Source organism: Epinephelus lanceolatus, chromosome 8, assembly GCF_041903045.1.
Source record: "Epinephelus lanceolatus isolate andai-2023 chromosome 8, ASM4190304v1, whole genome shotgun sequence".
Classification (NCBI taxonomy): Eukaryota; Metazoa; Chordata; class Actinopteri; order Perciformes; family Serranidae; genus Epinephelus; species Epinephelus lanceolatus.
In genome coordinates, this window is record NC_135741.1 from 44,439,472 (window position 1) to 44,466,861 (window position 27,390).

At 40.9% G+C, this 27,390-nt stretch overlaps 1 protein-coding gene across 3 annotated transcripts in view; it reads right to left on the reverse strand.

Moving 5' to 3' along the window:
- The window catches only part of ccdc22 (CCC complex scaffolding subunit CCDC22), an 87,896-nt gene that overhangs the window by 9,489 nt on the left and 51,017 nt on the right, over positions 1–27,390 (reverse strand). For 2 of the 3 annotated variants that reach the window (XM_033630059.2, XM_033630061.2), the window contains exons 6-15: positions 25,219–25,388; positions 22,326–22,541; positions 22,038–22,208; positions 20,384–20,503; positions 20,161–20,277; positions 19,519–19,620; positions 19,208–19,315; positions 10,117–10,212; positions 9,500–9,559; positions 9,322–9,396 (exon numbers count right to left, since the gene is read on the reverse strand). In XM_033630059.2, coding sequence (XP_033485950.1) covers positions 9,322–9,396; positions 9,500–9,559; positions 10,117–10,212; positions 19,208–19,315; positions 19,519–19,620; positions 20,161–20,277; positions 20,384–20,503; positions 22,038–22,208; positions 22,326–22,541; positions 25,219–25,388 — 1,235 coding nt within the window. The remainder of the gene's footprint in view (positions 1–9,321; positions 9,397–9,499; positions 9,560–10,116; positions 10,213–19,207; positions 19,316–19,518; positions 19,621–20,160; positions 20,278–20,383; positions 20,504–22,037; positions 22,209–22,325; positions 22,542–25,218; positions 25,389–27,390) is intronic. The other variant, XM_033630060.2, reaches the window with a different exon arrangement.

Below are 27,390 nucleotides of genomic sequence, written 5' to 3' on the forward strand. Positions count from 1 at the left end.
TGGAGTTGAAATATTGATGTTTTGAATATTCTGGTATGGCAAAAATCAAAGATGGCTGCCAATTTCCTTATTTTATTTTATTTTTTTTATCAAATTATGCTTCATAACTTCTATTGTCTTGAACCTAGAATGGTAATGTTGGTGCCTGTACCTAGGTTTTCGTGAATAAATAATTCAATAAAAATAAAATAAACATGATTGGAGATTACTTATGATATTTCACACAAATGAGACAGTAAATATTTGGGGAACTAGAGTTAGATATAATAATATAAATTACCCCACTCCCATGTCTTATTCTCTTATTGTAATGCACTTTTAACATTTACATTTCATTGCTTGCCTTCAAATACCAGCAAAACTTGTGCATTGTGAGAAAAAAAAAAAACCCACTTTAATATACATATATAATATATATATAATATATAATATACCATCTACTGCCACTAGAGGGGAGGCTAGCCAAAGTGTCTTGTCTTGACTTCTTGGTAGCCAGTACTGCAATGTTAGCTCATCAGATAGCTAACAAGCATGTACAAGATTATGAGCTCTACTGATTGTTTTCTTGTGAAATTCATATTTTGAAGGTAAGTAGACAAAGACTTGACAGGAAGTAACCTAAGCGTTTTATGAATATGGAAACATAATGTGGAAGAAGTAATAAATCCCAATAGTATGAGCTAGCCAAAGTGTTTGCCAGCACTGGGACGTTTGTATATTTGTACAATGTCCTGCAGTGCTGTGACTATGTGAAGGCATTTGTTAATTTATTCTATTTAACATATTTTGGTATAATGTGAATATTTTGTGAGTAGCCACAATGGGAAAATGTGAATGAAGCTCTGTATTGCTGAACCGATTGCTCTCTTGTGTTACTGATATTTTGAAGTAACCTGTCATAAGTAAAACAAAAATAAAAATACTAAAAGTAATGACACATCTCTTTTTTACTCTTTCCTGTTGTCAGAGCCCTAAAAAGAGTTAAAAAAAAGTTCAATAAGTGGGAATAGTCTGTTTAAAAGTCTTTTGAAGAGATGGCGGAGACAAGGAAATAGCAGTTACAGTGCCCTCCAAAAGTATTGGAACAGTGAGTCCAATTCGTTTACTTTTGTTGTAGACTGAAAACATTTGGGTTTGACATCAAAAGATGAATATGAAACAAGAGATCAACATTTCAGCTTTTATTTCCAGGTATTTACATCTGGATCTGATACACAACTTAGAAGATAGCATTATTTGTAATGGAACACAAAATTTTTAGGTGAGCAAAAGTATTGGAACATATAAACTTAAAATAGATTAAAGTGAATGAGACTTAATATTTAGTTGCAAATCCTTTGCTTTCAATAACTGCATCAAGCCTGTGACCCATTGACATCACCAAACTTTTGCATTCTTCTTTTGTGATGCTTTTCCAGGCTTTCACCGCAGCCTCTTTCAGTTGTTGTTTGTTTTGGGGGTTACTCCCTTCAGTCTCCTCTTCAGCAGGTAAAATGCATGCTCTATTGGGTTTAAGTCTGGAGACTGACTTGGCCAGTCTAAAACCTTCCACTTCTTGCCCCTGATGAAACTCCTTTGTTGTTTTGGTAGTGTGTTTTGGGTCGTTATCTTGCTGCATGATGAAGGATCTCCCAATCAGTTTGGTTGCATCTTTCTTTAAATTAGCAGACAAAATGTTTCTGTAGACTTCTGAGTTCATTTTGCTGCTGCCATCATGTGTTACATCATCAATGAAGATGAAAGAGCCCGTCCCAGAAGAAGCCATGCAAGCCCAAGCCATGACATTACCTCCACCGTGTTTCACAGATGAGCTTGTATGTTTGGGATCATGAGCAGATCCTTTCTTTCTCCAAACTTTCGCCTTTCCATCACTTTGGAAAAAGTTAATCTTTGTCTCATCAGTCCATAAAACTTTTTCCCAGAATTTTTGAGGCTCATCTCTGTACCTTTTGGCAAATTCCAGCCTGGCCTTCCTATTCTTCTTGCTAATGAGTGGTTTGCATCTTCTGGTGTAGCCTCTGTACTTTTGTTCATGAAGTCTTCTGCGAACAGTAGATTGTGATACCTTCACTCCTGCCCTCTGGAGGTTGTTGCTGATGTCACTAACAGTTGTTTTAGGGTCTTTCTTTACAGCTCTCACAATGTTTCTGTCATCAACTGCTGATGTTTTCCTTGGTCTACCTGTTCGACGTCTGTTGCTTAGTACACCAGTGGTTTTTTTCTTCTTCAGGACATTCCAAATGGTTGTACTGGCTATGGCCAATGTTTGTGCAATGGCTCTGATTGATTGTCTATCTTCTCTCAGATTCACAATTGCTTCTTTTTCACCCATAGACAGCTCTCTGGTTTTCATGTTGGTTCCACCTCTAAATGCAGTCTGCACAGGCAAAACCTATCGTACCCAATCTGAAACTGAGCTCAGACATCCAGTGCTATTTATTGTTTGAATAATCAATGTAATTGGGAGACACCTGGGCAACAAAACACACCTGTCAGTCACATGTTCCAATACTTTTGCTCTCATGAAAAATGGGTGGGTTCAAACAAAAGGTGCTATCTTCTAAGTTGTGTATCAGATCCAGATGTAAATACCTGGAAATAAAAGCTGAAATGTTGATCTCTTGTCCCATATTCATCTTTTGATGTCAAACCCAAATATTTTCAGTCTACAACAAAAATAAAGGAATTGGCCTCACTGTTCCAATACTTTTGGAGGGCACTGTATGTATTCTGTGCCAAAAAGAAACTGAGGAAAACTTGTTTGCCCTCTTGAAAATCCAGTTGCTAGTCGTAGAGAGGGAGCCTACACAGAAATCATTAGCCTCCTTAGTCAGTTCAGAGAAACTGGTGCTGCTCCCCATCCAGATGTAGAACTTCCAGATGAAGAATCCATGCAGCCGAATCGTGCATCCTGGCACAAATCATGTCGTCAGCTTTACAGGGCATCAGCACTTGACAGTGCAAAAAAACATTATTCTAAGGGATTGCCTCCTGCAACAAGAAGATCCTGCCAGACTGGTACAGCTGTTAATCGTAATCTATGCCTCTTCTGTGGTGGCGAAACAAATACAAGTATAAGCAATCCTGCTGCAAGTTGATGCACAAAGTGCCATCCCTCACGGAGGAATTTGCAACCATCGTCAACATTCCAAATATCGCCAAGGCTGAAAGAAGTGGCAACAAACTTCATCTGTAGGCTGTACTCCAATGAGTCAAATGAGGACAATGATGTTGATCTTGTCCGAATGAGGCTATTCTCACAGAAGACTAGGGATGTGGAGAAAATTCCCCCAACAAGTGATGCTTTGGATCAACACCTCAAAAGGAGTGTCTTCCAAGCAAGCATCTGAACGACAGCCCAAAGGTATGCATCTGTATGCATTGTGTATTGTATTATTATGTCAAATAATAACATTCAATAATTCATTCATTCATTCATTCAGGTCCATGATGCCTGTCAACAACCCCACTGATCATGGGTGGAAGGAAGAGGACGGCAAACTACTTCCCATTTGGATCATGCCCCTCGCCAAGGATGCATTCCACTTGGATGTAAAGTGCACTTGTACAAGTACTTGTACAAGTAGGCCTACCTGCTCTCGGAGCAAGTGCATGAGGGCAAATTTGAAGTGCACACGTCTGTGCAAGTGCAATTGTGAAAAGTAAAAGATAAAGAAAAATGTCACTGTATTGTTGGTTCTGAATGCAGGTAAAAAATATTTCAATAAAAGCTCATCAGGCCTATGATTCTCTTGTCTATTTTTGTGGATATGTGCCAATACCAGAAAAAAAAACCTTTTATGGACAATATGGTTCATATATCAGTTGCTACTCCTGATCCCGCATCCATACCATACCATATCTCATATGTCCAGATTGGATAATCCAAACAAAAGTTATAACAGTTACCATATTTTGCTAAGGCTGGTGGTTGGGAACCGCCAACACCCCCTAGAGGCCAATTTTTAATCTGACTGCTTGACACTCGAACCAAAATTGTTTTATAGACCCTTATCGTCAAATTAGAAGTAAAAACGAAACTTTCGCATCAATTTGAAATGAAAACAACAAATTATACATACATGACACCCCACTACATCCCTAGTATACACCAGGACAAAACTCATAATCTACCTCTGCGACCTCTTTGATATACTCATGGACTCTGATCTGAAAGGCCTGTGCTTTTGAGCATGACCACAGTGCATAGACCAAGTCACCTACCTCCCCACTACACCTCCAACAGTCCGGTGTTTCTTTTAAACTTAAAGTCTGAATAACCTGCAAGGGTACCAGTAGAATCAATGAAAAAGTCTGAATTGTATTAACCTTATTCTGATATCACTGGAAACCTCCTTGGTAACCCCCATGATTTTATCCCACTCATCTTCTTTAAAGATGGTGCCCAAGTTCCTTTCCCACTGTATTTTCAGAGCTGAGGTGAATTTGTAACCAGACTTGTTTATAAGCATAGAGTAGTAGTAAGAAGCCCCATGTCCTGTTTCTGCAATGTGCAATAATGAGGTCCAAGCCTAAAGGATGACTATGTGTTGAGCCAAAAGTACTGACAAGAATTCAATTCAATTCAATTCTCAGTTGGTTACCGGCTAAATTGAACTGTTCAAAAAGACTGTCAAATGACTTAAGAACACCTTCTTTATAAAGGTCACCCAAGCCCACCTTATTCACCCGATCCCTCCATACTGTATATCTGGGGATTTGCCACCAAGGAGTTTGGGGATGTCCCATATACCAGGAGAAAGACTGAAGTATGGATCAATTTGGAAAGCAAAATATTGTCGCTGTAAAGCACAAGATTATGTTTGTAACCCCTGATCCTGACCCCAAGAAAATTTGGGTCTTTTCTAATTGCTACAGCAAGAGGCTCTATTGCTAAACAAAATAGTTAAGTAGACTGCCGTAAGCATTGCTGGGTCCTGTGACCAAGTTTAAAATTCGAGGAAATTATTCCATTGATTTGAACAGCTGCTTGAGGTGAAGTGTAGAATAATTTCACTCTTTTTATGAACTTCTGCTCAAAACCAAAGATCTCTAGCATTTGGAAAAACATGATTCCATTCTACACAATCAAATGCTTTTTCAGCATTCCTGAAAGTATTTCCTGACTGCCCACATTACATGAATCAGCCATCAATATTATTAGAGGCAAATCTGTTACAAAGGAACCTGACTTGGTCAGGGTTTATTAGAGTGGCTATAACTCTACTGAGGTGATTTGCAAACATTTTAGACAGTATTTTTGTGTCCAGTGATATCAGAGAGATTGGACGACAATTTCTGCAATTAGTAGGATCTTTGCCTTTCATCAAGATTAAAGATATTAGTTCCTGAGATAAAGTGGGCGGCAACTCTCCTCTCCCAAATGCATCATTATACATTTGTAACAGAAGAGCAGTGAGCTCGTTGGAAAAACACTTGGAAAAATTCAGCTGTACGTCCGTCACACCCCAGTGCTTTACCAGACTACAAAGGTCAAATAACTGTCTGTCTCCAAAGTACGGAGGTTTAACCCTCCCAGAAATTAGAGAATTTCATCATTTGTGCAAGACAAAGATGAAGTATAGAGCTTCATATAAAATTTGACTCTGTCTTGAGATCCCCTCCCTGAGACTGGACGGCAGTTATTGTGGCCATGGACAACTTTAATGAGCCAAAAGTTTCCCGCTCTTGTCCCCAGATTCAAAATACTTTTGCCTAACTCTAAACAGTTCAAATTCAACCGTTGGTGAAAGTATCTGATTGTACTCATATTTTAGCTGTGTGACTAGTTTCAAATTTTGTGGGGAGAAATTTAGTATTAGCCTTCCTTCAGTCTCTTCCACCTTTTTCTCTGAATCTGTTTTCTCAGGTTATGTTTTTTTCTTATAGGATGAAAACTGAATAGCACGTCCCCTAATGAAAGCTTCAAATGCTTCCCAAGTTGTGCCTGCAGAAACAACATTTGTTTCAATGAAAAGATTAATCTGAGTTTTCAACATAGAAATTGACTCTGATTCTAGAATATGCGCTTCAACTAGCGGCAGCAAAGTCTGGTAGCTCTGCAATTTTACTTCGTTTTACTGAATTGTTATTATATTTTTCTCAGCTACTAATGGATACTTCAGTGAAGAGAAGAGTTTATTCAAGAGACAAGCTTTTTTCGTTGAAACGGATCAAGTCTGGAGGACACCATCCTATTCCAGCCAAGATGAAGAGGTGTTTTCGTGGTTGCCGTGCTGGTGCAAAGGTGAAGGCTTGAAAATGGAGATATAAGCCCTTTCTGCCATCAGTCATCATGGGAAATGTCAGCTCTCTGCCCAACAAGAGTGATGAACTGGAGATATTGGTGAAGACTCAGAAAGTATACTGTGAGTGCAGTCTCATGTGTTTTACGGAAACGTGGTTGAATCAAAACATCTCAGACTCCAACGTGGATCTACCTGGCTTCACTCTCATACGATCGGACAGAGACTCTAAAGCTAATGGAAAGAAAAAAGGTGGGGGCCTGGCTTTATTTGTGAACCAGAAGACAGAGTAGCTGTGTATATTGCTCAGGACCCAGGGAAGTGCAGCCTCAAGTGTCAAGTTGTTTGGAAGAGCAGATCTTGAGAAAACTACAAGCAGCAACATCACAGGCCAAGCGATCAGTCCATTCCTAACAGGCTCGTTTTTAATGGGTTCTGCACTAGTTAGAGGTAAAGAGGAAACAGAACTCAAGATTAATTTATCTAAAGAGACCTGGCACAATTTAAAGTACAACATACAACCACCAGCTCCAGGGTGTGGGAAGAATACTGATTTTCATCTGAACAGCTGTGCTGCAGAGAAGGATGCGAACTACACTCATGTATTCTGGAAGTGTCAAAAATGGCAAAGTATTGGGATGATATGAATGGGTAGATTTGATGTTATGAATCACAAAAAACATGTGACCCTCCCTAACCTGAGACACTAGGTGTTTCTCAAAGTCAAGGAAGGATCCTCAAACGGCCAAATTTGAAGGACGCTATGTCATAGATGCATGTGTGGATCCTCCGCGGGTATAAAATTCCCACAATGCTTTGCACAGTACAAGATTTGCTGGAAGTGAAGGCGGAGCCTCTTCAATGAAACCTGCGCCAGCAGAGCTTGGCAGGATTTAGATTAATATGTAATTTATGTGGATTAATGTCTCCACGAGTTTTTATCATACAAGTGTGAAAAAAAAATAGACAGAAACCTCTTAATTTACACTTACCAATGTGTCCACTGCCAAATAATGAGATTTTTTTGAAATAACGTGATTTAGATAAAACATTCAAGTTTTTAAATGAATCATTTACAGCGGAGATGGAGCGCTAAGTGTCCCCCTCCCCTCCTCCTTCAAATATTCACATGATAACGACATGATAAGTGTTTTCATTCTGTCAGTTTTAATTGGTGTTTTTTTGGAGGGGGGGTCGCGGTGAGAACTGCCACAGTAAAGACTTTAGAATATCCTGCAGGTCAAAACATCACCCATTTGTTCTGAGGTGAACATATTTCAGAGGATAACCGGACGGTATAATCTATAATCAGTGCAGTCAGTCGTTTCAGAGCAGTGTGGCTCATCAAATGAGATCTGTGGTTGAGATTATTGTATGGATCACTTTGAAATGACACAGTGTGACACAGTGTGACACAGTGTGAGTCTGTGTTCATACTGTTAATGATAATTTAGAACATTTTCAGCTGTTGTCTTTACTTCATTACTCCACTTACTCTTAAATATGATCCAGAAATATATTCTCCCTAAAAGTCACGTGATTCTGACAATACTGATATTTGTTTAAAACTGTACAACATTAAAGAGTGTCAAAATTATCACAGTAACTGAAACCTCCTCAGTCTGCTGAGGGTTAATGACGATCACCTGAGTACACTTGTTAGCCTGTTCCAATGTGTGGTCACTGAATGCTAGGGAGGACTCTTGCCTTGCCTCTGCAGGATCCTTCCCTCCCGTTCTCCCAAGGAAGGATCCTTGACTTTGAGAAACACCCACTGGCTGGACATTGTTGAAGGGATACGTGATATGGAAAGACTCACACATATTTGGGGTTAAATAAAAACTTTTTTAAAAATTAACTTTTTATAAAACCTATCACAAAGACAAACTAAAACATTTGTATTAAGACTGAGTTATACTTTCAGTTGTACATCTTTGCTGGTACTTTTTTTGGTGGTGTTTCTACTGTAACAACAAAATGAAAAGCAATAAATTTAAATAAAAACTAGAATTACCATCTTGCAGTTGTATGCCACTACCCACCAGTCAAGTTTCTCTTACAGTTTACATCCATGTCTGTGAAAACATAGATGTTTCACACACATCTTAACCTCAGCAGCACAGAAGATCTATACAATCAGCATAGGTGAGGTGGGCAACCGAGATTAGTGTCACCAATTTCAGTATCTGACAAAATATTTCCCCTTCTGATCCTGACTTATGACATTAAGTAATGGCCAGAAAAGTGTTATTGCAGGTCATTATCATGTTACAGTAAAGCTGACCTTTGACCTTTTGGATGTAAAATGTCATCACTTCATCATTTTATCTTATTAGACATTTGTGTGAAGTGTCATAATTAAATTTTTTTATGTTAAAACGTTTTGTGAGGTCACACTGACCTTGACTTTTGACCTTCAACCACAAAGTTCTACTCAGTTCATCGGTGAGTCTAAGTGGACGTTTGTGCCAAATTTGAGAAAAATTCCCTCAAGCCATTCTTGAGATATTGCATTCACAAGAATGAGACAGATGCAAGGTCACAGTGGCCTTGACGGTCGGCTTGCCTAGTGACTGGAACCGTAATGCGCATGTGCGAAAAGTCTCCGTTTTCAGAGGAACTGCATATTGCAAGTTTACATGACAACGGAGACGCTGCCGTTTCCAAAAAGTTGCACTTTGGAACCCGTTTTCGAATCGCTGCGTTTTCAGGCACCCAAAACGCCGCTGTCGTGTAAACGATCGACCAAAACGCTACTAAAGTTTACCGTTTTCAGTTGAAATTGCTGTCGTATAAACGGGGCCTCAATGTCTTATGCTTCTGTATTTGTTAAATACACATGATACATGAAAACAAGATGGCTTTCAACAGAAAGTAAAAAGGTTCGAGCCTGTCCCAGTCTTCATGCTAGGCTAGGCTACCCACAAGCTACAGCTCTGTCTGTACTGGACACAAACACAATCACGCTGATATTGATCTTCTTATCTGACCCCGTGTAACACAGTAAACAAGTATTAGAGTGCATGATGTGATGATTCAACAGCCATATTTGAAGCCGTCAAACTGTAAATCCTACCTGCTCCTCTAGATCTCGAATCTCTCTCAAGATTGTACCGGTGTCCTCGATGGTTTGGATCAACTGATTACAGTTCTATAAGAGAATCCAAGATGGAGAGATGACATGTAGCATGTTCTCTGATAACAGCAACAGATGTGATGAAATATAACAAAGTCAGACAAACATGTTGACATACTTCATGCAGGGCAGCCAGGTACTTGTAGGATTTGCGGACGGATTCATCTTTTTTGGCATCCTTCAAATGACAAAAATCATTACTACATGAAAAAGTGGTTTGTCCAAAAACACACTTACACACTGAAAACAACAATTTCAAGAAACCTCTGGATTAAAGAGCACATACTGGTTCGAAAAAAACATTTTTGATATTTTCCAATGAAGTAAACTTAAATTAACCATGTGAAGATGAAGCAAAATATTCAGATACTTTGGAAGTATTAAGCATGGGTTTGTCATTAGGTTCAGTCAGTATCACTCTCTGATTTTCATGTTCTGCATGCAGTTAACATGATGTATGGGTATTTTAACAGCTGAAGAAATAATCATGTGAATTCATTTGCTTTGGATTTGCACTGGCTATGCAAACATGATGGAACAAACAGCAACCTAGCATCCTGAGAACACTTGCATCAGTATTATGTTTCTAAAAACATGAGGCAGCAGAGTTCTTTACCTAGCTGTTGTTTCAGTGTTATAGTTGCGTAATTAAGTTCCTTCACAGCCAAACAGTTAAAAGTAAATGTAACAAGAAAATTGATTAAAAACAAAAAAAAAGACAAAAAACTCTGCTACCTTGAAGACCAGTTCATCAGTCACAGCAAAGGTCCGGTCCAGTTTTCCCGTCAGATTGTTGATCTCTTTCTGGAGCTCCTTAGTGTCTGACAAAATCTACAAGAAAAGGAAACATGGTATTGCTGAGGGAATGTTACAGTTAATAGACAGCACATACTTACAACCAGTAATTCACTGCTGGAAAGATGGTGTTTTCATTAAACTGGGCTGTGTATGCAGTAAAAAGATGCAAACACATTTGAAATTGGTGCTACATGACCAGAGACTAGAATTATCATCCTGCAGTTGTATGCCTCCATGCACCAGTCAAGTTTCTCTTTTAGTTTACATCCATGTCTGTGAAAAGAAGGATGCTTTACAAACATTGTCATTCCAACAGCATAGGAGAGCTACACAGTCAGCATAATTTCAAGGTGGACACCCAGATTAGTGACACCAATTAAGTATCTGATTGTCTCCCCTTCTGTTCCTGAGATGTGACGTTGAATAATGGCCAGAAAAGTGTTATAGCAGAGTGTTATGTCACATTAAAGCTGACCTATGACCTTATGATATAAAATGTCATCACTTCATCATTTTATCATATTAGACATTTGTGTGAAGTTTTGTTATAATTAACATATAAATTCTTGAGTTTTGTGAGGTCACACTGATCTTGACCTTTGACCATCTGTAAGAATATTACATTGATTTTTTTTACAGAGCGACAATGGAGTCAATTTTACGCTGCATCACCAGCTGGTTTGGTAACCTAACAGTTCAATCTAAATCTCAGATCCTTTCTCCCAGGGTCTTTCTGAGCAGTCCACCATTAGGCAGGCCAATATGATTTATCCAACAGTTTTGGATTTTGAGTATGTACTAATGAACTTTGGGACGAGGTAAAGGACCCCTCTGTGTAAACACAATGGGCCTCATTCACTAATATCTGCGCAGAAATGTTCTTACTCTCTGCAAAAAATTAGTACTTGCGCAAAATCACTGTCAGATTCATGACACGTGCGTACCGGCCAATTTTGTTCTCACCACCGTGCGTATGTTAGTAAATCAGAACCATTCTAAATTGACAGGCGCGTGTCCGCGATCTGCAATCAGCATACTACCACGCCCCCATTTCTCCATATAAGGAAACCGCTTGCCTAGAGTTGATTCATGAATGAAGGAAACAGTTACGCGAGGAGAGAAGTAGTAAATTTCACAGTTTGTTAGAAGTGATGGCGCCGGGTCTTACAGGAATGCCATGGGTCATTGTAAGATTGTGGAGGACACAGCATGCCAGGATGATCTTGCACACCTTCTCAGGGGTATAAAGTAGTTTGCCACCGGCCGTATCTGATCCAAACACATCCAACGGCCCTGAAGCACGCCAAAAGTGCGCTCTACGGCGCGTGTGTGGGCATGTATGTTATTATAGCACACCTCTTGAGGGGTTTCAGGGTTTGCATATGGTGTCATCAGCCATGTTTTAAGGCCATATGCCCGGTCACCCAAACAATATAACATTTTAACATTAACGGAATAGAGACTTACTGAAAAGACTAGAACAAAAGATGCTCACCAACAAGCCATCCACTTCTCACAGCCCCTGCCTCCAAATGCATTCCCATTGTACTGTTTTGCAAAATAAATGAGTCGTGGGTGCCTCCTGGCCAACGGGCCACAGCCTTAAGGATATGGCAGTCGGCATTACGGATCATCTGCATGCTGATGGAGTGATAGTTTTTCTGTTCATGTTATTGTTAATATTTTAATTGTCACGATGAGGGTGAACGTGTGTCAATTTCATGGTAATTTAATCCATTTGGCCAATATATTAGTAAATTAATTATTTTAAAAAATGTTAATTAAATCTCTTTTTCATGAATGTGGTTTTATAGACTCTGCATGTACTTAAAAGGTATGTTTGCATTTTCTAAGTCAGTTCGGCCTTCCTCATTTGTGTGTACGCATGGTCTGAGGCAGTTCTAAATTTGTTCGCAGAGTAAGAACAAATTCAGGTAAGAAAATATTGATGAATCCCGGATTTGTGCGTCAAACGATCGTACGCACAGTTTAAGCAAAGATTTGTGCGTACGCACTGTTTGTGAATGAGGCCCATTGGGTCTCATTCATGAAACGTGAGCAGAAGGAATTTGTGTGTAAACTGTTCGCAGACGGAAATTTATGTGCATGTCCGCATTCATCAATATTTTAGTAGCTCCGATCTTTTCGTAGCTACTAACAAAATCTACTCCTGCTCCTGACCACTCGTAGTGCTTGTGTAAATTTAGTAAAGCACATAAATATTGATTGTCACTATTGGAAATTACAATTTTAACTCGTACTGCGCTCCGTTATGTACACAATACACAGATGCCTTTGAAACACGTAATCTAAACATGACAAAATATTAAAAATATAACACATTTAGTTAAATTAGTTGGCAATTAGCAGGTTTAAGATCCAGATTAGATTCATGATTGTGAATTATCTATGTAAATCGACTCAATAGATTACACGTTCTCTCTACATGTTGAATGATGATAATAAAAATATCCGTAAGGACAGCCGGATCACAGCCTCTTCGGTCTCGGTGCCTGGGTTCCGCAGCAGCAGCTGAAAGAATTATTTGAGACAACACGCGTTTTTTTTTTTTTTTTTTTGTGTGTGGCTTTTTGATCATTTGAATGAATAAATCTGATTTGAAAATGTTTAATTTACGTTGTATAAAACAGAGCTTAAGGCTATTAAGATTCAAATAATTTGAAGACGATGCATACAAAACTGCTGTAGGCTATATGTTATCTGTATCATTTGTTAAAATAAATGTTAAATAGCTCTACATTCCGACAGCCATCACTGATTTAGAGTTTATCCATTACACACAAAACATCTCTGGTTTCCCGTTCCCACTTCATTCAAACCCCCACAAATGAATCTTCTGTTTGTTTGGTGACCACTACGCTATCAATGATGATTTTCAGAATGTATTAGGCTGTAACACATTACAGTCTGGGTTTGATGTTGACTCCAGTGGAGGCATGTCGCTGGCTCCATCAGGAATAATTCCTGACAGAGAGGTCTCCCCAATTATGCCAGCGATGCGCTCGTCTGCAGCAGATAGTTGTGACTGTGAACCTTCTCCTCCTGTGGCTGCTGTATTTTTTTGTGTGTGTGCTTATGCGTTTCTTTGCTTCCAGTTTCATATCAAACCATTTGCGCTTTACCTCTGACATGGTTCTCTGTACTACGGAGACAACATCAACAGCATCTGTTACCTCCCTTCAGGTCTTCGCTTTGCCTGTCACACCACTACTAACTGAAGAAAATAAAATGTTTTTTCTTAAGTCCACTTCACCCAAAATTATTTCGATCTCAGCTTCGGAAAAATTATTTTTTCTTTCACTCTCTTTCTTTCTTTACGCCATGACTGACAGGTGGACAGGATGCACCTACACCTCCTTATATGGTGGTCATTGGCTATTCATGGGCGGGGATTTATGCTAATTGCTGATTACCGGGAGCGCGCTGTCACTTTACGATGGATTGGCATTCATGACCATACACACGTGTTTACGATCAAATCTACTCCTAACCTAGTCTACTAAAAACCTACTCCGGATTCAGGAACGCCGCGGGAAAATCAGATTTGATCATAAACACGTGTGTATGGTCATGAATGCCAATCCATTGTAAAGTGACAGCGTGCTCCCTTTGTTATGCTGCAGTAGTGCCAGGGTAGTAGCGGCGCTGGCCGCTAACAGCTGTTAGCGGCGCAGTGTTGCGAGGAGAGGGATGAGGTGTGTGAGGTTGAGCCACTTGTCAGTTGTCAAAGGACAAGACGTGTTTGGTTTGTTTCAATTTACACCTGTCCCAACAGTCCTATGTTGTAAACACAGCCAGCATGGTGAGGAGGGGGATTGTCAACTTGCGTCCCGTGTGTCTGTGTAGGAGCCTGAGTGAATACTCCATGAAGTATCGGATGACATGGTTTCATCAACGTTATCATAGCTTTTTGGTACACAGCGACTACCGTTGTTGCAATACCCGTTTGAAACAGTGAGGCGCAAGAGTGCGCTATCCGTTTGAATACAATATATGATTTCAACGTTAGACGGGAGAAATTCCTACACACTGTGGCTTTAATGTTTTTGTATTGTAATGTCTGGTTTTCCAATTTTCCCTTTATTCAAGACAAATTTCTCACAAGGAAGTAGAGATGTAACAGTATGAAAATTTCATATCATGGTTATTGTGACCAAAATTATCACGGTTATCATTATTATCGCGGTATTGTTGAAATGTGCTCAAAATGTTCAAAAAGTACTTGTTACACCCGCAAACGTAATAACAGCCCACAAACGTAATAAACCACAAACGTAATACAAATCTGCAGCTTTGAAAATAATAATTCCGCAAATGTAATAAATTTCCCATTAAATCTGCATTAACAAGAGGCAGAAGAAAATAAAATAAATCCAATTAAACAACATATTTGCTGCCACAAAGTAATTCTGTGAACTGACAAGGAATGACCAGTGTGTGTGTGTGTATGTGTGTGTTTCTGTAAGTTATTTCTAACTTACTCAGAACGCTGCTCTGTCACTTTCTGACCCGCCCCACCCGACCTGCAGGTTGCTTGTCAACACACACATCACTATTGGCAGGTGTATAAGTAAACAAACAACAACAACCACAAAGATCATTATTCAGTCTCATATTACATTTGTGGGAAGTTATTACAGGTTAGATTTTCACCTTCCCACATATGTAATAATTTCCTGCAAATGTTATAGTTATTACATTTGCGAAAAATTGTGTGTTACGTTTGTAGTAGGCAGCTGCTATTACGTTTGTGGGAAATTTATTACATTTGAGGGATTATTACATTCAAAGCTGCAGATTTGTATTACATTTGTGGTTTATTACGTTTGTGGGCTGTTATTACGTTTGCGGGTGTAACAGTACTTATATACACACTGAAGTTTTATTTCGAAAAACAAATAAAATAAAGAGCATAATGTACTTTCTGTCTAACAGAAAGTTTAGCATGTTTGATTTTATTTTTGTCGTTCACAATTACTCCCATCACAGCCGTCACTTTGACCAACAGGAACACAGAGCGATGTGCTGCCATAGACAACTGTAGGGCTACAACACCCCAGCCTTTATGATATTTCCTCTAGGGATGTTACCACACAGAGTAAAAGGGGGAAATGATGGTGTTAAACAGCAGAGGCACTTTATCAATCCGGTGAGTACTGCCATTAGCGTCAAGCTAGCAAACAATGTTATTTCTTCATAATGGAGACAGACATAAAGTAAGAAAATTAAAAAATAGTGGTGGGGCTTTTACTCACCACAACTTTATTAATCCCTCTGTGATTTTATACACTGCTCAAAAAAATAAAGGGAACACTACAATAACACATCCCAGATCTGAATGAATGAAAAATTCTTATTAAATACTTTGTTCTTTACATAGTTGAATGTGCTGACAACAAAATCACACAAAAATTATCAATGGAAATCAAATTTATTAACCCATGGAGGTCTGGATTTGGAGTCACACTCAAAATTAAAGTGGAAAAACACACTACAGGCTGATCCAACTTTGATGTAATGTCCTTAAAACAAGTCAAAATGAGGCTCAGTAGTGTGTGTGGCCTCCACGTGCCTGTATGACCTCCCTACAACGCCTGGGCATGCTCCTGATGAGGTGGCGGATGGTCTCCTGAGGGATCTCCTCCCAGACCTGGACTAAAGCATCCGCCAACTCCTGGACAGTCTGTGGTGCAACGTGGCGTTGGTGGATGGAGCGAGACATGATGTCCCAGATGTGCTCAATTGGATTCAGGTCTGGGGAACGGGCGGGCCAGTCCATAGCATCAATGCCTTCGTCTTGCAGGAAGTGCTGACACACTCCAGCCACATGAGGTCTAGCATTGTCTTGCATTAGGAGGAACCCAGGGCCAACCGCACCAGCATATGGTCTCACAATGGGTCTGAGGATCTCATCTCTGTACCTAATGGCAGTCAGGCTATCTCTGGTGAGCACATGGAGGGCTGTGCGGCGCCCCAAAGAAATGCCACCCCATACCATTACTGACCCACTGCCAAACCGGTCATGCTGGAGGATGTTGCAGGCAGCAGAACGTTCTCCGCGGCGTCTCCAGACTCTGTCACATCTGTCACATGTGCTCAGTGTGAACCTGCTTTCATCTGTGAAGAGCACAGGGCGCCAGTGGCGAATTTGCCAATCTTGGTGTTCTCTGGCAAATGCCAAACGTCCTGCACGGTGTTGGGCTGTAAGCACAACCTCCACCTGTGGACGTCGGGCCCTCATACCACCCTCATGGAGTCTGTTTCTGACCGTTTTAGCAGACACATGCACATTTGTGGCCTGCTGGAGGTCATTTTGCAGGGCTCTGGCAGTGCTCCTCCTGTTCCTCCTTGCACAAAGGCGGAGGTAGCGGTCCTGCTGCTGGGTTGTTGCCCTTCTACGGCCTCCTCCACGTCTCCTGATGTACTGGCCTGTCTCCTGGTAGCGCCTCCATGCTCTGGACACTACGCTGACAGACACAGCAAACCTTCTTGCCACAGCTCGCATTGATGTGCCATCCTGGATGAGCTGCACTACCTGAGCCACTTGTGTGGGTTGTAGACTCCGTCTCATGCTACCACTAGAGTGAAAGCACCGCCAGCATTCAAAAGTGACCAAAACATCAGCCAGAAAGCATAGGAACTGAGAAGTGGTCTGTGGTCACCACCTGCAGAACCACTCCTTTATTGGGGGTGTCTTGCTAATTGTCTATAATTTCCACCTGTTGTCTATTCCATTTGCACAACAGCATGTGAAATTGATTGTCAATCAGTGTTGCTTCTTAAGTGGACAGTTTGATTTCACAGAAGTGTGATTGACTTGGAGTTACATTGTGTTGTTTAAGTGTTCCCTTTATTTTTTTGAGCAGTGTATTTTTACTTTTTATCCACTCCCGTTGGCTTCAGAAAGTTAATGCATCACACCGTCATTTCAAACTCAACACTTCCTGAATTTGTTTCAAATTAAAAGCCCCTTATAACCTCGGCTGAGAGAATCCCTCCATTTTCAAAAAAGGCTTTTATTGTGAAACATTTGCAGGTACTTGTTATGGAGGATTCAGTAACTTGTATGTTTGCGTACGGTACGTCAAATGTAGCTCCTGCTGTCTGCTGGCGCTTTTTAGGTGACTACAACAACATTTCGGCTGGCACATGAACAGACACAGTGACTCAAATAATAGTAAAAGTAATAAAAATAGGACAAAAAAACCCGATGACATCACACACATCATGAAAGATGACCGGGGATAATTGGTGTGGACCATCGTGTAGTTTCATGTCTGTGGGCCAAGTCATAGCACGATTTTATGACTCCACAATCGTGTAAGTAACATAGTGACTTTCAGAATGGGCAGAAAAGTCGTGTAGTGTGTACCAGGCATGGGTACATTCCCTGTGTAGTTGTGGGTGGTGGTCACGGAGATGGCTCGTCAAATTTGAAGTGTCTCCCTTCGCGGAGACTTTTTTTTCTGCATTTTCTACAGACAGGGTTACTATCTTCAATTAATTTCCCCTCAGCATCCTTATAAAATCCAAAATACGTCCAGACTTCAGACTTTGTCCTTTTAGAAGGGGAAAACATTTCTGAAGCACTGTCCATGCGGCTGCCTTCGGCCACCCCCCCCCACCCCCAGACGGTTGAGTTCCGCCCTGATGCGTGCGCACACACACACACACACACGCAGTTTGTTACCTGACATAGTTAAAAGACTGCTGTTACGCACAATCAAACATGCTACTCGCACAGCACGGCACTGTACACCAAACTCATTTGGAGCGGAGCCTGTGTTGCATTCAGGCGTTGTCACGTAAATAACAAATTCTAGCACTTGAATAGGCCATAGCACATCACAGCAGTATGTCAATCGGGCCAAACTCTAGCAAAATTTTTGATTTGTTCTCCGAACTACTGGCATTGATGTCTTGAGACTTGACTTACACTTGAAAGGACTTGAATTATTTTTTATCAGGTACCGTAAATCTTCAATTAGTAGCCTGGGCTATTATTTGCTTACATCACTGAACTCAACAGGTCTGTATTTGGGACAGGCATCTATATGGGACAGGCCTTTAATTCCTTTTACACAAAACTGTTTCACAGCAAAGATGGGAAATACAATCAAATTGTTCATTTGAATGAGTATGAATACTGTATACAAATTAGACTTCAGATAATATGTCAGTTATGTGTTATATATGTATATATGTATATATGTTCTGTATGACATCTATTGCACGTCTGTCCGTCCTGGAAGAGGGATCCCTCCTCAGTTGCTCTTCCTGAGGTTTCTACCGTTTTTTTTCCCCATTAAAGGGTTTTTTTTGGGGAGTTTTTCCTTATCCGCTGCGAGGGTTATAAGGACAGAGGGATGTCTTATGCTGTAAAGCCCTGTGAGGCAAATTGTGATTTGTGATATTGGGCTTTATAAATAAAATTGATTGATTGATTGATTGATGTTATCATACTTGTTTCACAGCACCCGGCATACTGACACAGCAAGATTTTATCCTGTTAAAACAATTGTTATATGTTGAATTACGTTTTATGAAAAACCCTTTTGATTCTTTTGATCAGTGGACCCTTATGGACTAAAGAAATATGAATAACTTGGAGAATAATCAAGGAATGAACACAGTGGACTTAATGACATCTTTGGAGGTAAAGAGTCACCATGTCATGCAGGTAAATCTGAATGAATAACCGTCTTCTCTGGTGCTCATGGTTTTTGTAAAATGAAATGAACCAGCTTCTTACGCCTTACGCTATACCAAAAAGGTCGACCCCTCTAGAATCCTTTCCATAATGTTGTTAGAGAACTTCCACTGCTGGCTGCAGTGATCTTGCTTAATACTGGACCAAATTCAAAAGCTGTTGTTCCCATCTGTCACTTCAACACAAAAACATGGGAAAATGGGGTCTAGGTTGGAAAATATTAAATCTAGCCATGTAGTTGCTTGCTTTGTGTATTAGTTACTTCCAGTGATGTCTTGTAATGTGCTTTTAATGTACCTTTGTAATTTCCTCCTTCTGTTTCTTGATGTTGCTGACGATTTCTAGAATCCTCTGAGTGTATGCTGACCGAGACACATCCTGAGGAAGACTTTCTAACTCTGTTACCTACGTTGGAAGAGAACAGTTGCAATACAAACAGTCAAACACATATGTAGTGAATTCAGCAAGAGTCAAAAGACAACCTGCTGTACACAGAAATAAAGTTTCAAACAAATGTGTCAACATGATACTTCCAACAGAAAAACTTGTAAAGATGAGCTGTAAGTTCTCTGCTAGTTTTCAGAAGCAATGTAAAATCAGTCCAGTACCAGTTGTTTGTAGATTTCTTCCTTCTTCTTGGCCTCCTCTGTAGACACACGGATTTTGTCATGCAGGGACTTGATTTCAGAAAGCTTTCTGGATGACTCCAGCTGTGGAAAATGGAGACAAGTGAACAGAATCAAATTGTGGTTTTACTGTAACAAATGAAGTAGTCTGACTCACTGGATGTCAACTGTGGTTATGAGCCTCCACTGGCCAGCTATTTTAGATGGAATTCTCCTCCCCTTCCGCTATCTGCGTGTTATCGTTTTTAAAATCCTTGCAGAGCCAGACCTACCTCCCCACTTTGTTCTGCTGCTGTGTATGAAACAATAACAACAACTTCAGAGCAACAACCGACATACTAAAATGTATTTTAATGTTTTGGATGACATTGTCTTTTGCAGGAATTTAGTCATTTTGAAGCCAAGACTCGCCTCACCATGAAAACAAACTCCCTCCTGACACTATTTTGTAAGGGCATCATAATTGCATCCTGGGCTTAGCACCAACCAAGACCACAGTGATTGGTGTGAGGAAATACAAACAACCCAGAATGGTTTACTTTCCTTAGTGTGGAATTATGATGGGTTCATCCAGACCTGGGTGATGCAAATGAAGTGACAAGCCTGTTGTAAAGTGCCACTTACATCCTGGTTGCTGCAGATCTCTTTGAGTCTGCGGTGCTCATTGATGAGTGGAGCGCGGTGTTTCTCCCACTGAGAGGCCAGGTTCACCACCCGCTTGGCACTGGCCTCCACCAGAGCCTAGAGGAAGAAAAACAGCAGGTTTCCACTAAAGCCAAGTGCTCTGCTGGGTTTGATGACAGATCTCAGGCCAGCTGTTAGCAGAGATCTCACTCAGCCCTCCTACCTGAAGCTTCAGCAGGTTGTCGTCTGCATCTGGCAACAGGTCAACTGTTTTCTTCTTCACTTGCATCTTCTCCTGTTTTTCAGAGTTCCCCAGCTCTCTCTGCTTCAGCTCATCCAGCACCTGCACCAAAAACACATCACACATGTCAAACAACTATCATTTATATGTGTTCATTTTGCTCGTTTTAGTCAGTGTGACCGCTGCCGTAGAAGCTTATCTAATCCATATTAATTCAAATACATCAGTGTTAACTTCAAAGGATGTTTCTACACGCAGGTCTGATACTGGGCTCCCTTTTTGCAGCCATCCAGACACATGTGAAAACCAAACCCAAACAAACAAGAAACGTGTTGGCACCTGATGACACTTTTTGTCATCAGGTGCAGGGCTGCACAGTGTGACATATTTCAATTTCAATTTTATTTATAAAGCCCAACATCACAAATCACAATTTGCCTCACAGGGCTTTACAGCATACGACATCCCTCTGTCCTTATGACCCTCGCAGCACATATATGTTGTATATACTATGTAGAAATCAGTCAGCATGAATTAAATTAAATGAATGAAATTACTGCAGTAGGAGACATGTGATACAGCTCTGTGACGCCCGTGTGAGACAGAGCGGGCCGCCACAGAAAAAAAACACTAGTTACTGGATGTAACCTTAGTAATATGAGTACAAGAACGGCAAGAAGAGGAAGAGGGAATGACAGGGTTCCTGGACGCAGGTGAGAGATGTGACCAGATGAACATGATGCACAAATGGACTGACACCAACACTTTACTAAGCATATATGTGATGGGAAATAAAACATGATTTTGACTCATCAAAACAAAATACAGGGCTTAAAGTGAAAAATTTTCCTGAGCCTGAAACCTTACAAAGGATTTGGGTCAGTTTCGTGACGAAGGAAAACCTTTTTGCCACTGCTTCCATACATCAACTTCTTCGAACAAGCGACGCAAAATGCTGCACCTGGCTCGTTCAGCTTCTTGCACCATGTATTAAATGGTTTGCCCTCAGCACCCTCCTCCTCAAGCCATGCCCACCTCCATTTATTTTTCACCCCTCTCTCCAGTTCTGCTGTATTAACACCGGGTTTAATATATTTTGCTTCCATCTCTCTGCCCTGCTCTACTCTACTTCAACGCTACTTAGCTCTCTCTCTACCCTATCGGTAGACTACCGCATCCACCTGTTGCACAAAACGCACATGGCATGCTGTTTTCTCTCTGTGTCCGATAGCTGGTGGTCAAGCTAACACAAGCTAATCATTCAAACGCAGTTCAATTGTCCATTTCTGTTGCACATTCTACCACACTCATTTGGATATCATGCTGTAACGAAGCCCTGAAAATATAAGATTCTCTTACAGCACATCAGCATTCCTACTGGTGGAGAGAATGCAAACAGAAAAAAAACCCTTAAAGGTATGTATTTCTCAGTGAAGCTATTCAGTTGTCAGTTCCTCTCGAGTCCCTGGAAGTGTTTGGTCCAAAAATGCCTGTAGTTTATACAAATGCAGGGCAGTGATGACCTTCATTTGACTGTTCTCATGAGTCAGCTGTCATTCTGTTTGTCTGTTAGACACTTCAGTGACTAGATTTCTCAGGTCATGGAGAGTAACTTTTGTATATGTATGCTCCTTACTTGTGCATTAGTGACACTCATGTGCTTCATGTCTGCTGTTATCTGGTCAACATTACTGCACAACTGCTGGAACTGCTGCTGGAGAGAAAGCTGCTCCTCCTGCTGACGGAGCTGGATATCACTCTCTGACTGACGGCCAGAGGGGACAGGGCTGGTTCCTGCTGCTGCCTGCTGGCACGCGTGCGCGCACACAAACACAGACACAGACACACAGACACACAGTTAGTTAGAGAACATGCACTAAAACCACGCTGTGTTTTTGAGTTCTGCTCATGGCATGCTCCTCACCTGTGTGAAGGTGAACTTCTGTGTGTGGGCGAAGTGGGTGCCCTTGGTCAGGATGTGCTCGGAGGGGGCGAAACCTCTAAAGGTTTGCAGTAACTCAGACAGGTCAGAGGTGAAGCAAGGACCACCAAAGGCACTTTCAGGAAAGGGCACTGCAGCACAACGCAGCTGCTCCTCGACACGTTTACGCAGCCGGGTCAGTTTCCTGGAGCGATATTCCTGTTCAAAAACAGACAAACAAACTTATCACGGGATGGTTTATAATAAGCACGCTTACAGCCTTTCCTGAACAGGTACAGAGGATCTGGCGTGCCAACAAAATGTGGCAAACACCACTATCTTTGATGTATGAAAAGGTAATAGGCATGGGATGATGTGAAAATTTCATATCATCCTGGCCAAATAAATTGCACTTTACACCGATCAGCCAAACATTAGAACAACTGACAGGTGAAGTGAACAACACTGATCATCTTGTTACAATGCAATGTTCTGTTGGGCAATCTTGGATTCTGACATTCGTGTGGATGCCACCTGACATGCTTCACCCACTTAAACACTAATGCAGACCAGGCAACCCCCATTATGGCAACAGCACTCTCCAGTAGCTGTGGCCTCCCAGCAGGACAATGCGCCATGCCACACCACAAAACTGCTGAGGAGCGACCCAAAGAACATGACAAAGAGCTCAAGGCATCAACTTGCTAAAAATTCCTCAGATCCTCGTCTGATCAAACAACTGTGGGACATGCTGCTACCCCACCTCACAACCCACAGGACTCAAAAGATCTAAAGCTAACACCCTGGTGCAAGACACCAAGGGACACCCTCCAGAGGTCCTGTGTCCATGCCTTAACAGGTCAGAGCCAAGTCCGGTCCAAGGAGCACCCACCATGGATCGGGGGTAACTCTGGGGTACCAGCACGTCCCTCAAATGTTCGATCAGGCTGGGATCTGGGGTATTTGGAGGTCAGGTCAACACCTTGAGCTCTTTGTCCCATTCCTCGGGCATGCCTGAGCAGTTTTTGTGACGTGGCATGGTGCATTGTCTTGCTGGGGGGCCACTGCCATCAATAAGTGCCGTTGCCATGAGGGGGTTTATTTTGTCTGCAACGGTGTTCGGGTGGGTGGAGTACCTCAAGTAGCATCCACATGAATGTCAGGACCCAAGGTTTCCCAGCAGAACATTGCACTGTAACAAGATGATCAATGTTACTCATTTCACCCACCAATGTTTTTTTTGGCTGATTGGTGTATTACCCCCATTATCATCAAAACATGCTTTAAACTCTTGACACTGCCACTAAAACATACTAGAATCACTTTATCTGACATTTTGTTAGAAAATAATATTTTTATTACAACAAAGAGAGGATTAACATATTATTTAGTGAACATTCCCTTTAGTGAAAAACAGTTTAAAAAAAAAAAAAAAAAATCCAGGCTTTTCAGTTTGAAATGGCATTCCGGCTGGAGCAGGGCACATAGTGGATTGACCGCGATGCTGGGTGTTTCGGGTTGCGCTTCTCCCTCCTCCACTCTGATGGCCACTGGACCTGCTGCTGCTGCTTGCAGAAGTTTTGGGACCAACTCGCTTTATGCTCGGCCATCTTTTCTTCTCTTTCTCACGTCCAAGCTGTCACGCAACGACGTCACATCCAAAAACTTTATCAAATGTCTCCCGACAACAGTTAAGGGCAGTTATAAGAGAAACATTATAGCCTACTATTACTTTTAAATTGTAAGAGTATTTGATAATTGAAAACTCAACCACACATAGGCTACATAGGTGCTGGACAAACACTCATTATTTAGGCATTAAATACATTATATTTAATATTATATCAGGCCCCTAAAGGCCTATATGCACGGCAGATTTTTGTTTTTTTATGACAGTAATGAAACTGATACCGCTGCTATTTTTAGATACCGCAGGATACCTTATTATCGTATTATCACCCAACCCCAGCAGGTAACTCAGCTTTTGGACCTACTCCAGAGAAGGAGTAGGTGCACAGCTTGGCATGGCACTGGGCCTCTAAACCGATAACAGAAACACAAATTGGCCCAGCATGACTTGACAGGACGCAGTTAAAAGTTACCACGGAAAAGGCCCACAGTATTGCTACTGCGGTAACTTTATTCATCTCACACACTGATTTAGCGTAGCTTGTGCAACATAAAGACGGATGTCGCACTGTAGACTAATTAACGGACAGATTAAACAGAGGAGCAGCTCTGTGTCTCTCTGGGTGTTGGAGAAACTATAACTGAGTGAGTGAGTGTGGCAGAGCTGTGAGGAGAGTGTGAGAGAAGAGAGATGCACACTGGTATGCATTGTGTGGCACAACTTAACCCTATATCGATATAAACAGTTTTGTCTAAATCTATATCTTGCTTGAAAATATACCGATATATTGGAAAAAATTGATATACTGCCCAGCCCTATCTGCATCACATACAGATTGAGAAATGCACCACACAAATTTTTCCTTATTTGCTGTGAGGGACCAAGGACAGAGGGATGTTGTATACTGTAAAGCACTCTCAGACTAATTGTGATTTGGGGCTTTATAAAGAAAATTGAAAATTGAAATTAAATTCTAAACAACGCTGTAGCAGAATGTTAATTTAAAGTGCACTTACATACATAAAAATTAAGCAATGATAAGCAGTATCGGTAGGAATTGTATAATTAAAAGTGCTATATGTCCCTTGCTGGGGGACGTATTTTATATACATACTGCATTATTATAGATTGATGGCATTTATGGATAAATACATACTGCATAGATAGATAGATAGATAGATAGATAGAATCATTTAGTAGACGAATTCAGAACACACTGAATTTACCAACAATGTATATGTGATTGTAGTGAGTGTGATGGCTTGCCTGCGGTGTTAGGCGAGACAAAAGTCCCTGACTGTTCCACTCGTTGTCCCACACCTGAGCAGCACTCAGCTCAGCTGTGTGCTGCTCCAGTATGGATGCCACCACTGTGGCATGATGGGAAGGCTGAGCGGTCACAGGAGGAAGAATGTCTCGCTGGTAGTCCTTCACCTCTGAAATCACACACAGACACACAGACACACAGACACACACACACACACACACGTTTCACCACCAGCCTGTTCATGTTTCTAACCGTTTTTCCCCGTGTTTTATTAGATCTTACTGGCATTTGACACAATCAGTGTTGGGTAAGGGTTACTTTAAAAGTAATCAAAGTACGTTACTGCGTTACTTTTTTAAAAAAAGTAACCAGTTACTTTACTGCGTTACTCCCTGAGTAAAGTAACTCAATTACTTTAAAAGTACTTCCAACGTTACTCCCTGAGAAAAGTAACTCAAGCACTTTTAAAGTACTTTTGAGTATTCTACATTTCCTATTGGGCAATGGACCACAGGGCACTAAGCCTACATTTTTTTGTCTCCAAAATTGAAGTGATGGACCACTTGCCCTTCACTGAGATCCAATTCTCCCATCACAGCCATCACTTTGACCAGTAGAAACACAGAACGATCTGCTGCCGTAGACAACTGTATGACAACAACACCCCAGCATTTTTAATATTTCCTCTAGGGATGTTACCACACAGAGTAAAAGGGGGAAATGATGGTGTGAAACAGCAGAGGTACTTTGTCAACCCGTTAATGTTACCGTCATTAGCATCAAGCTAGCAAACAATGGTACATCCTCACGGTCGGACATAAAGTAATAACATTAACAAATAGCGGCAGGGCTTTTACTCACCACAACTGCAGAGGCTCCCAGCTTCATTTGAAACAAACGACATTATAGACGGTCCGTTATTTATTAATCCCTCTGTGTGTTTATATATTTACTTTTTTCCCGCTCCGTTGTCTTTATAAAGTTAACATATCGCACCGTCATTTCAAACTCAACACTTGTTTCAAATTAAAAGCCCCTTATAACCTCGGCTGAGAGAATCCCTCCATTTTCTAAATAGGCTTTTATTCTGAAACATTTGTCAGAACTTCCTGTGGAAGATACAGTAGCTTGATAGTTTACGTATGGCACTTCAAATGTAGCTCCTGCCATCTGCTGACGCTTTTAGGTGACTACAACAACATGTCGGCTGGCACATGAACAGACACAGTTCTGGCAGTGACTCAAATAATAGTGAAAGTAATAAAAATAGGACAAGAATAACCCGATGACATCACACAAGCCGTGAAAGACGACCGGGGATAATTGGTGAGTACCAGCGTGTAGCGCATACCAGGCATAATGCAAGTCCTGAGTCTTAATGCGAGTCCTACTCTATTTAGACTCCACCGTAGACAACGGCAGCATTTCTCCGACCACATAGTGAGCCACAAGCTCCGTGGCTTCTTTCAGACTGATAGGTTTAACATTATCTCCGTTATTAGAACCAAACGACAGCCGTTGCTGTTTCGGAGCTTAAGGACCAGCGTTCTAAAAGTAACGGAAGTAACTGATGTCTTGTTTGAAAATGTACTTAAGTATTTGATTACTCAAACAGCAAACTAACGCGTTAGGTTACTCGTTACTGCAAAAAGTAATCAAAGTACTCTAACGCGTTACTTTGTAATGCGTTATACCCAACTCTGGACACAGTTGACCAACAGATTCTGCTACAGAGACTGGAACATATAATTGGCTTAAAAGGTTCTGCACTAAGCTGGTTTAAATCTTATATCTGATTGTTTTCAGTTTGTTCATGTTCACGATGAATCATCCTTACGTACTAAAGTTTGTTTTGGAGTTCCACAAGGTTCTGTGCTCGGACCAATCCTATTCACTCTAAATATGCTTCCTTTAGGTAACATCATTAGAAATCACTCTGTAAATTTCCACTGTTATGCGGATCATACACAGTTGTATTTATCGATGAAGCCGGAAGAAACTAATCAATTAACTAAACTTCATAATTGCCTTAAAGACATAAAAACCTGGATGAGCACCAATTTCCTGATGTTAAATTCAGACAAAACTGAAGTTATTGTTCTTGGCCCCAAACAACTCAGAGACTCTTTATCTGATGACATAGTTTCTCTAGATGGCATTGCTCTGGCTTC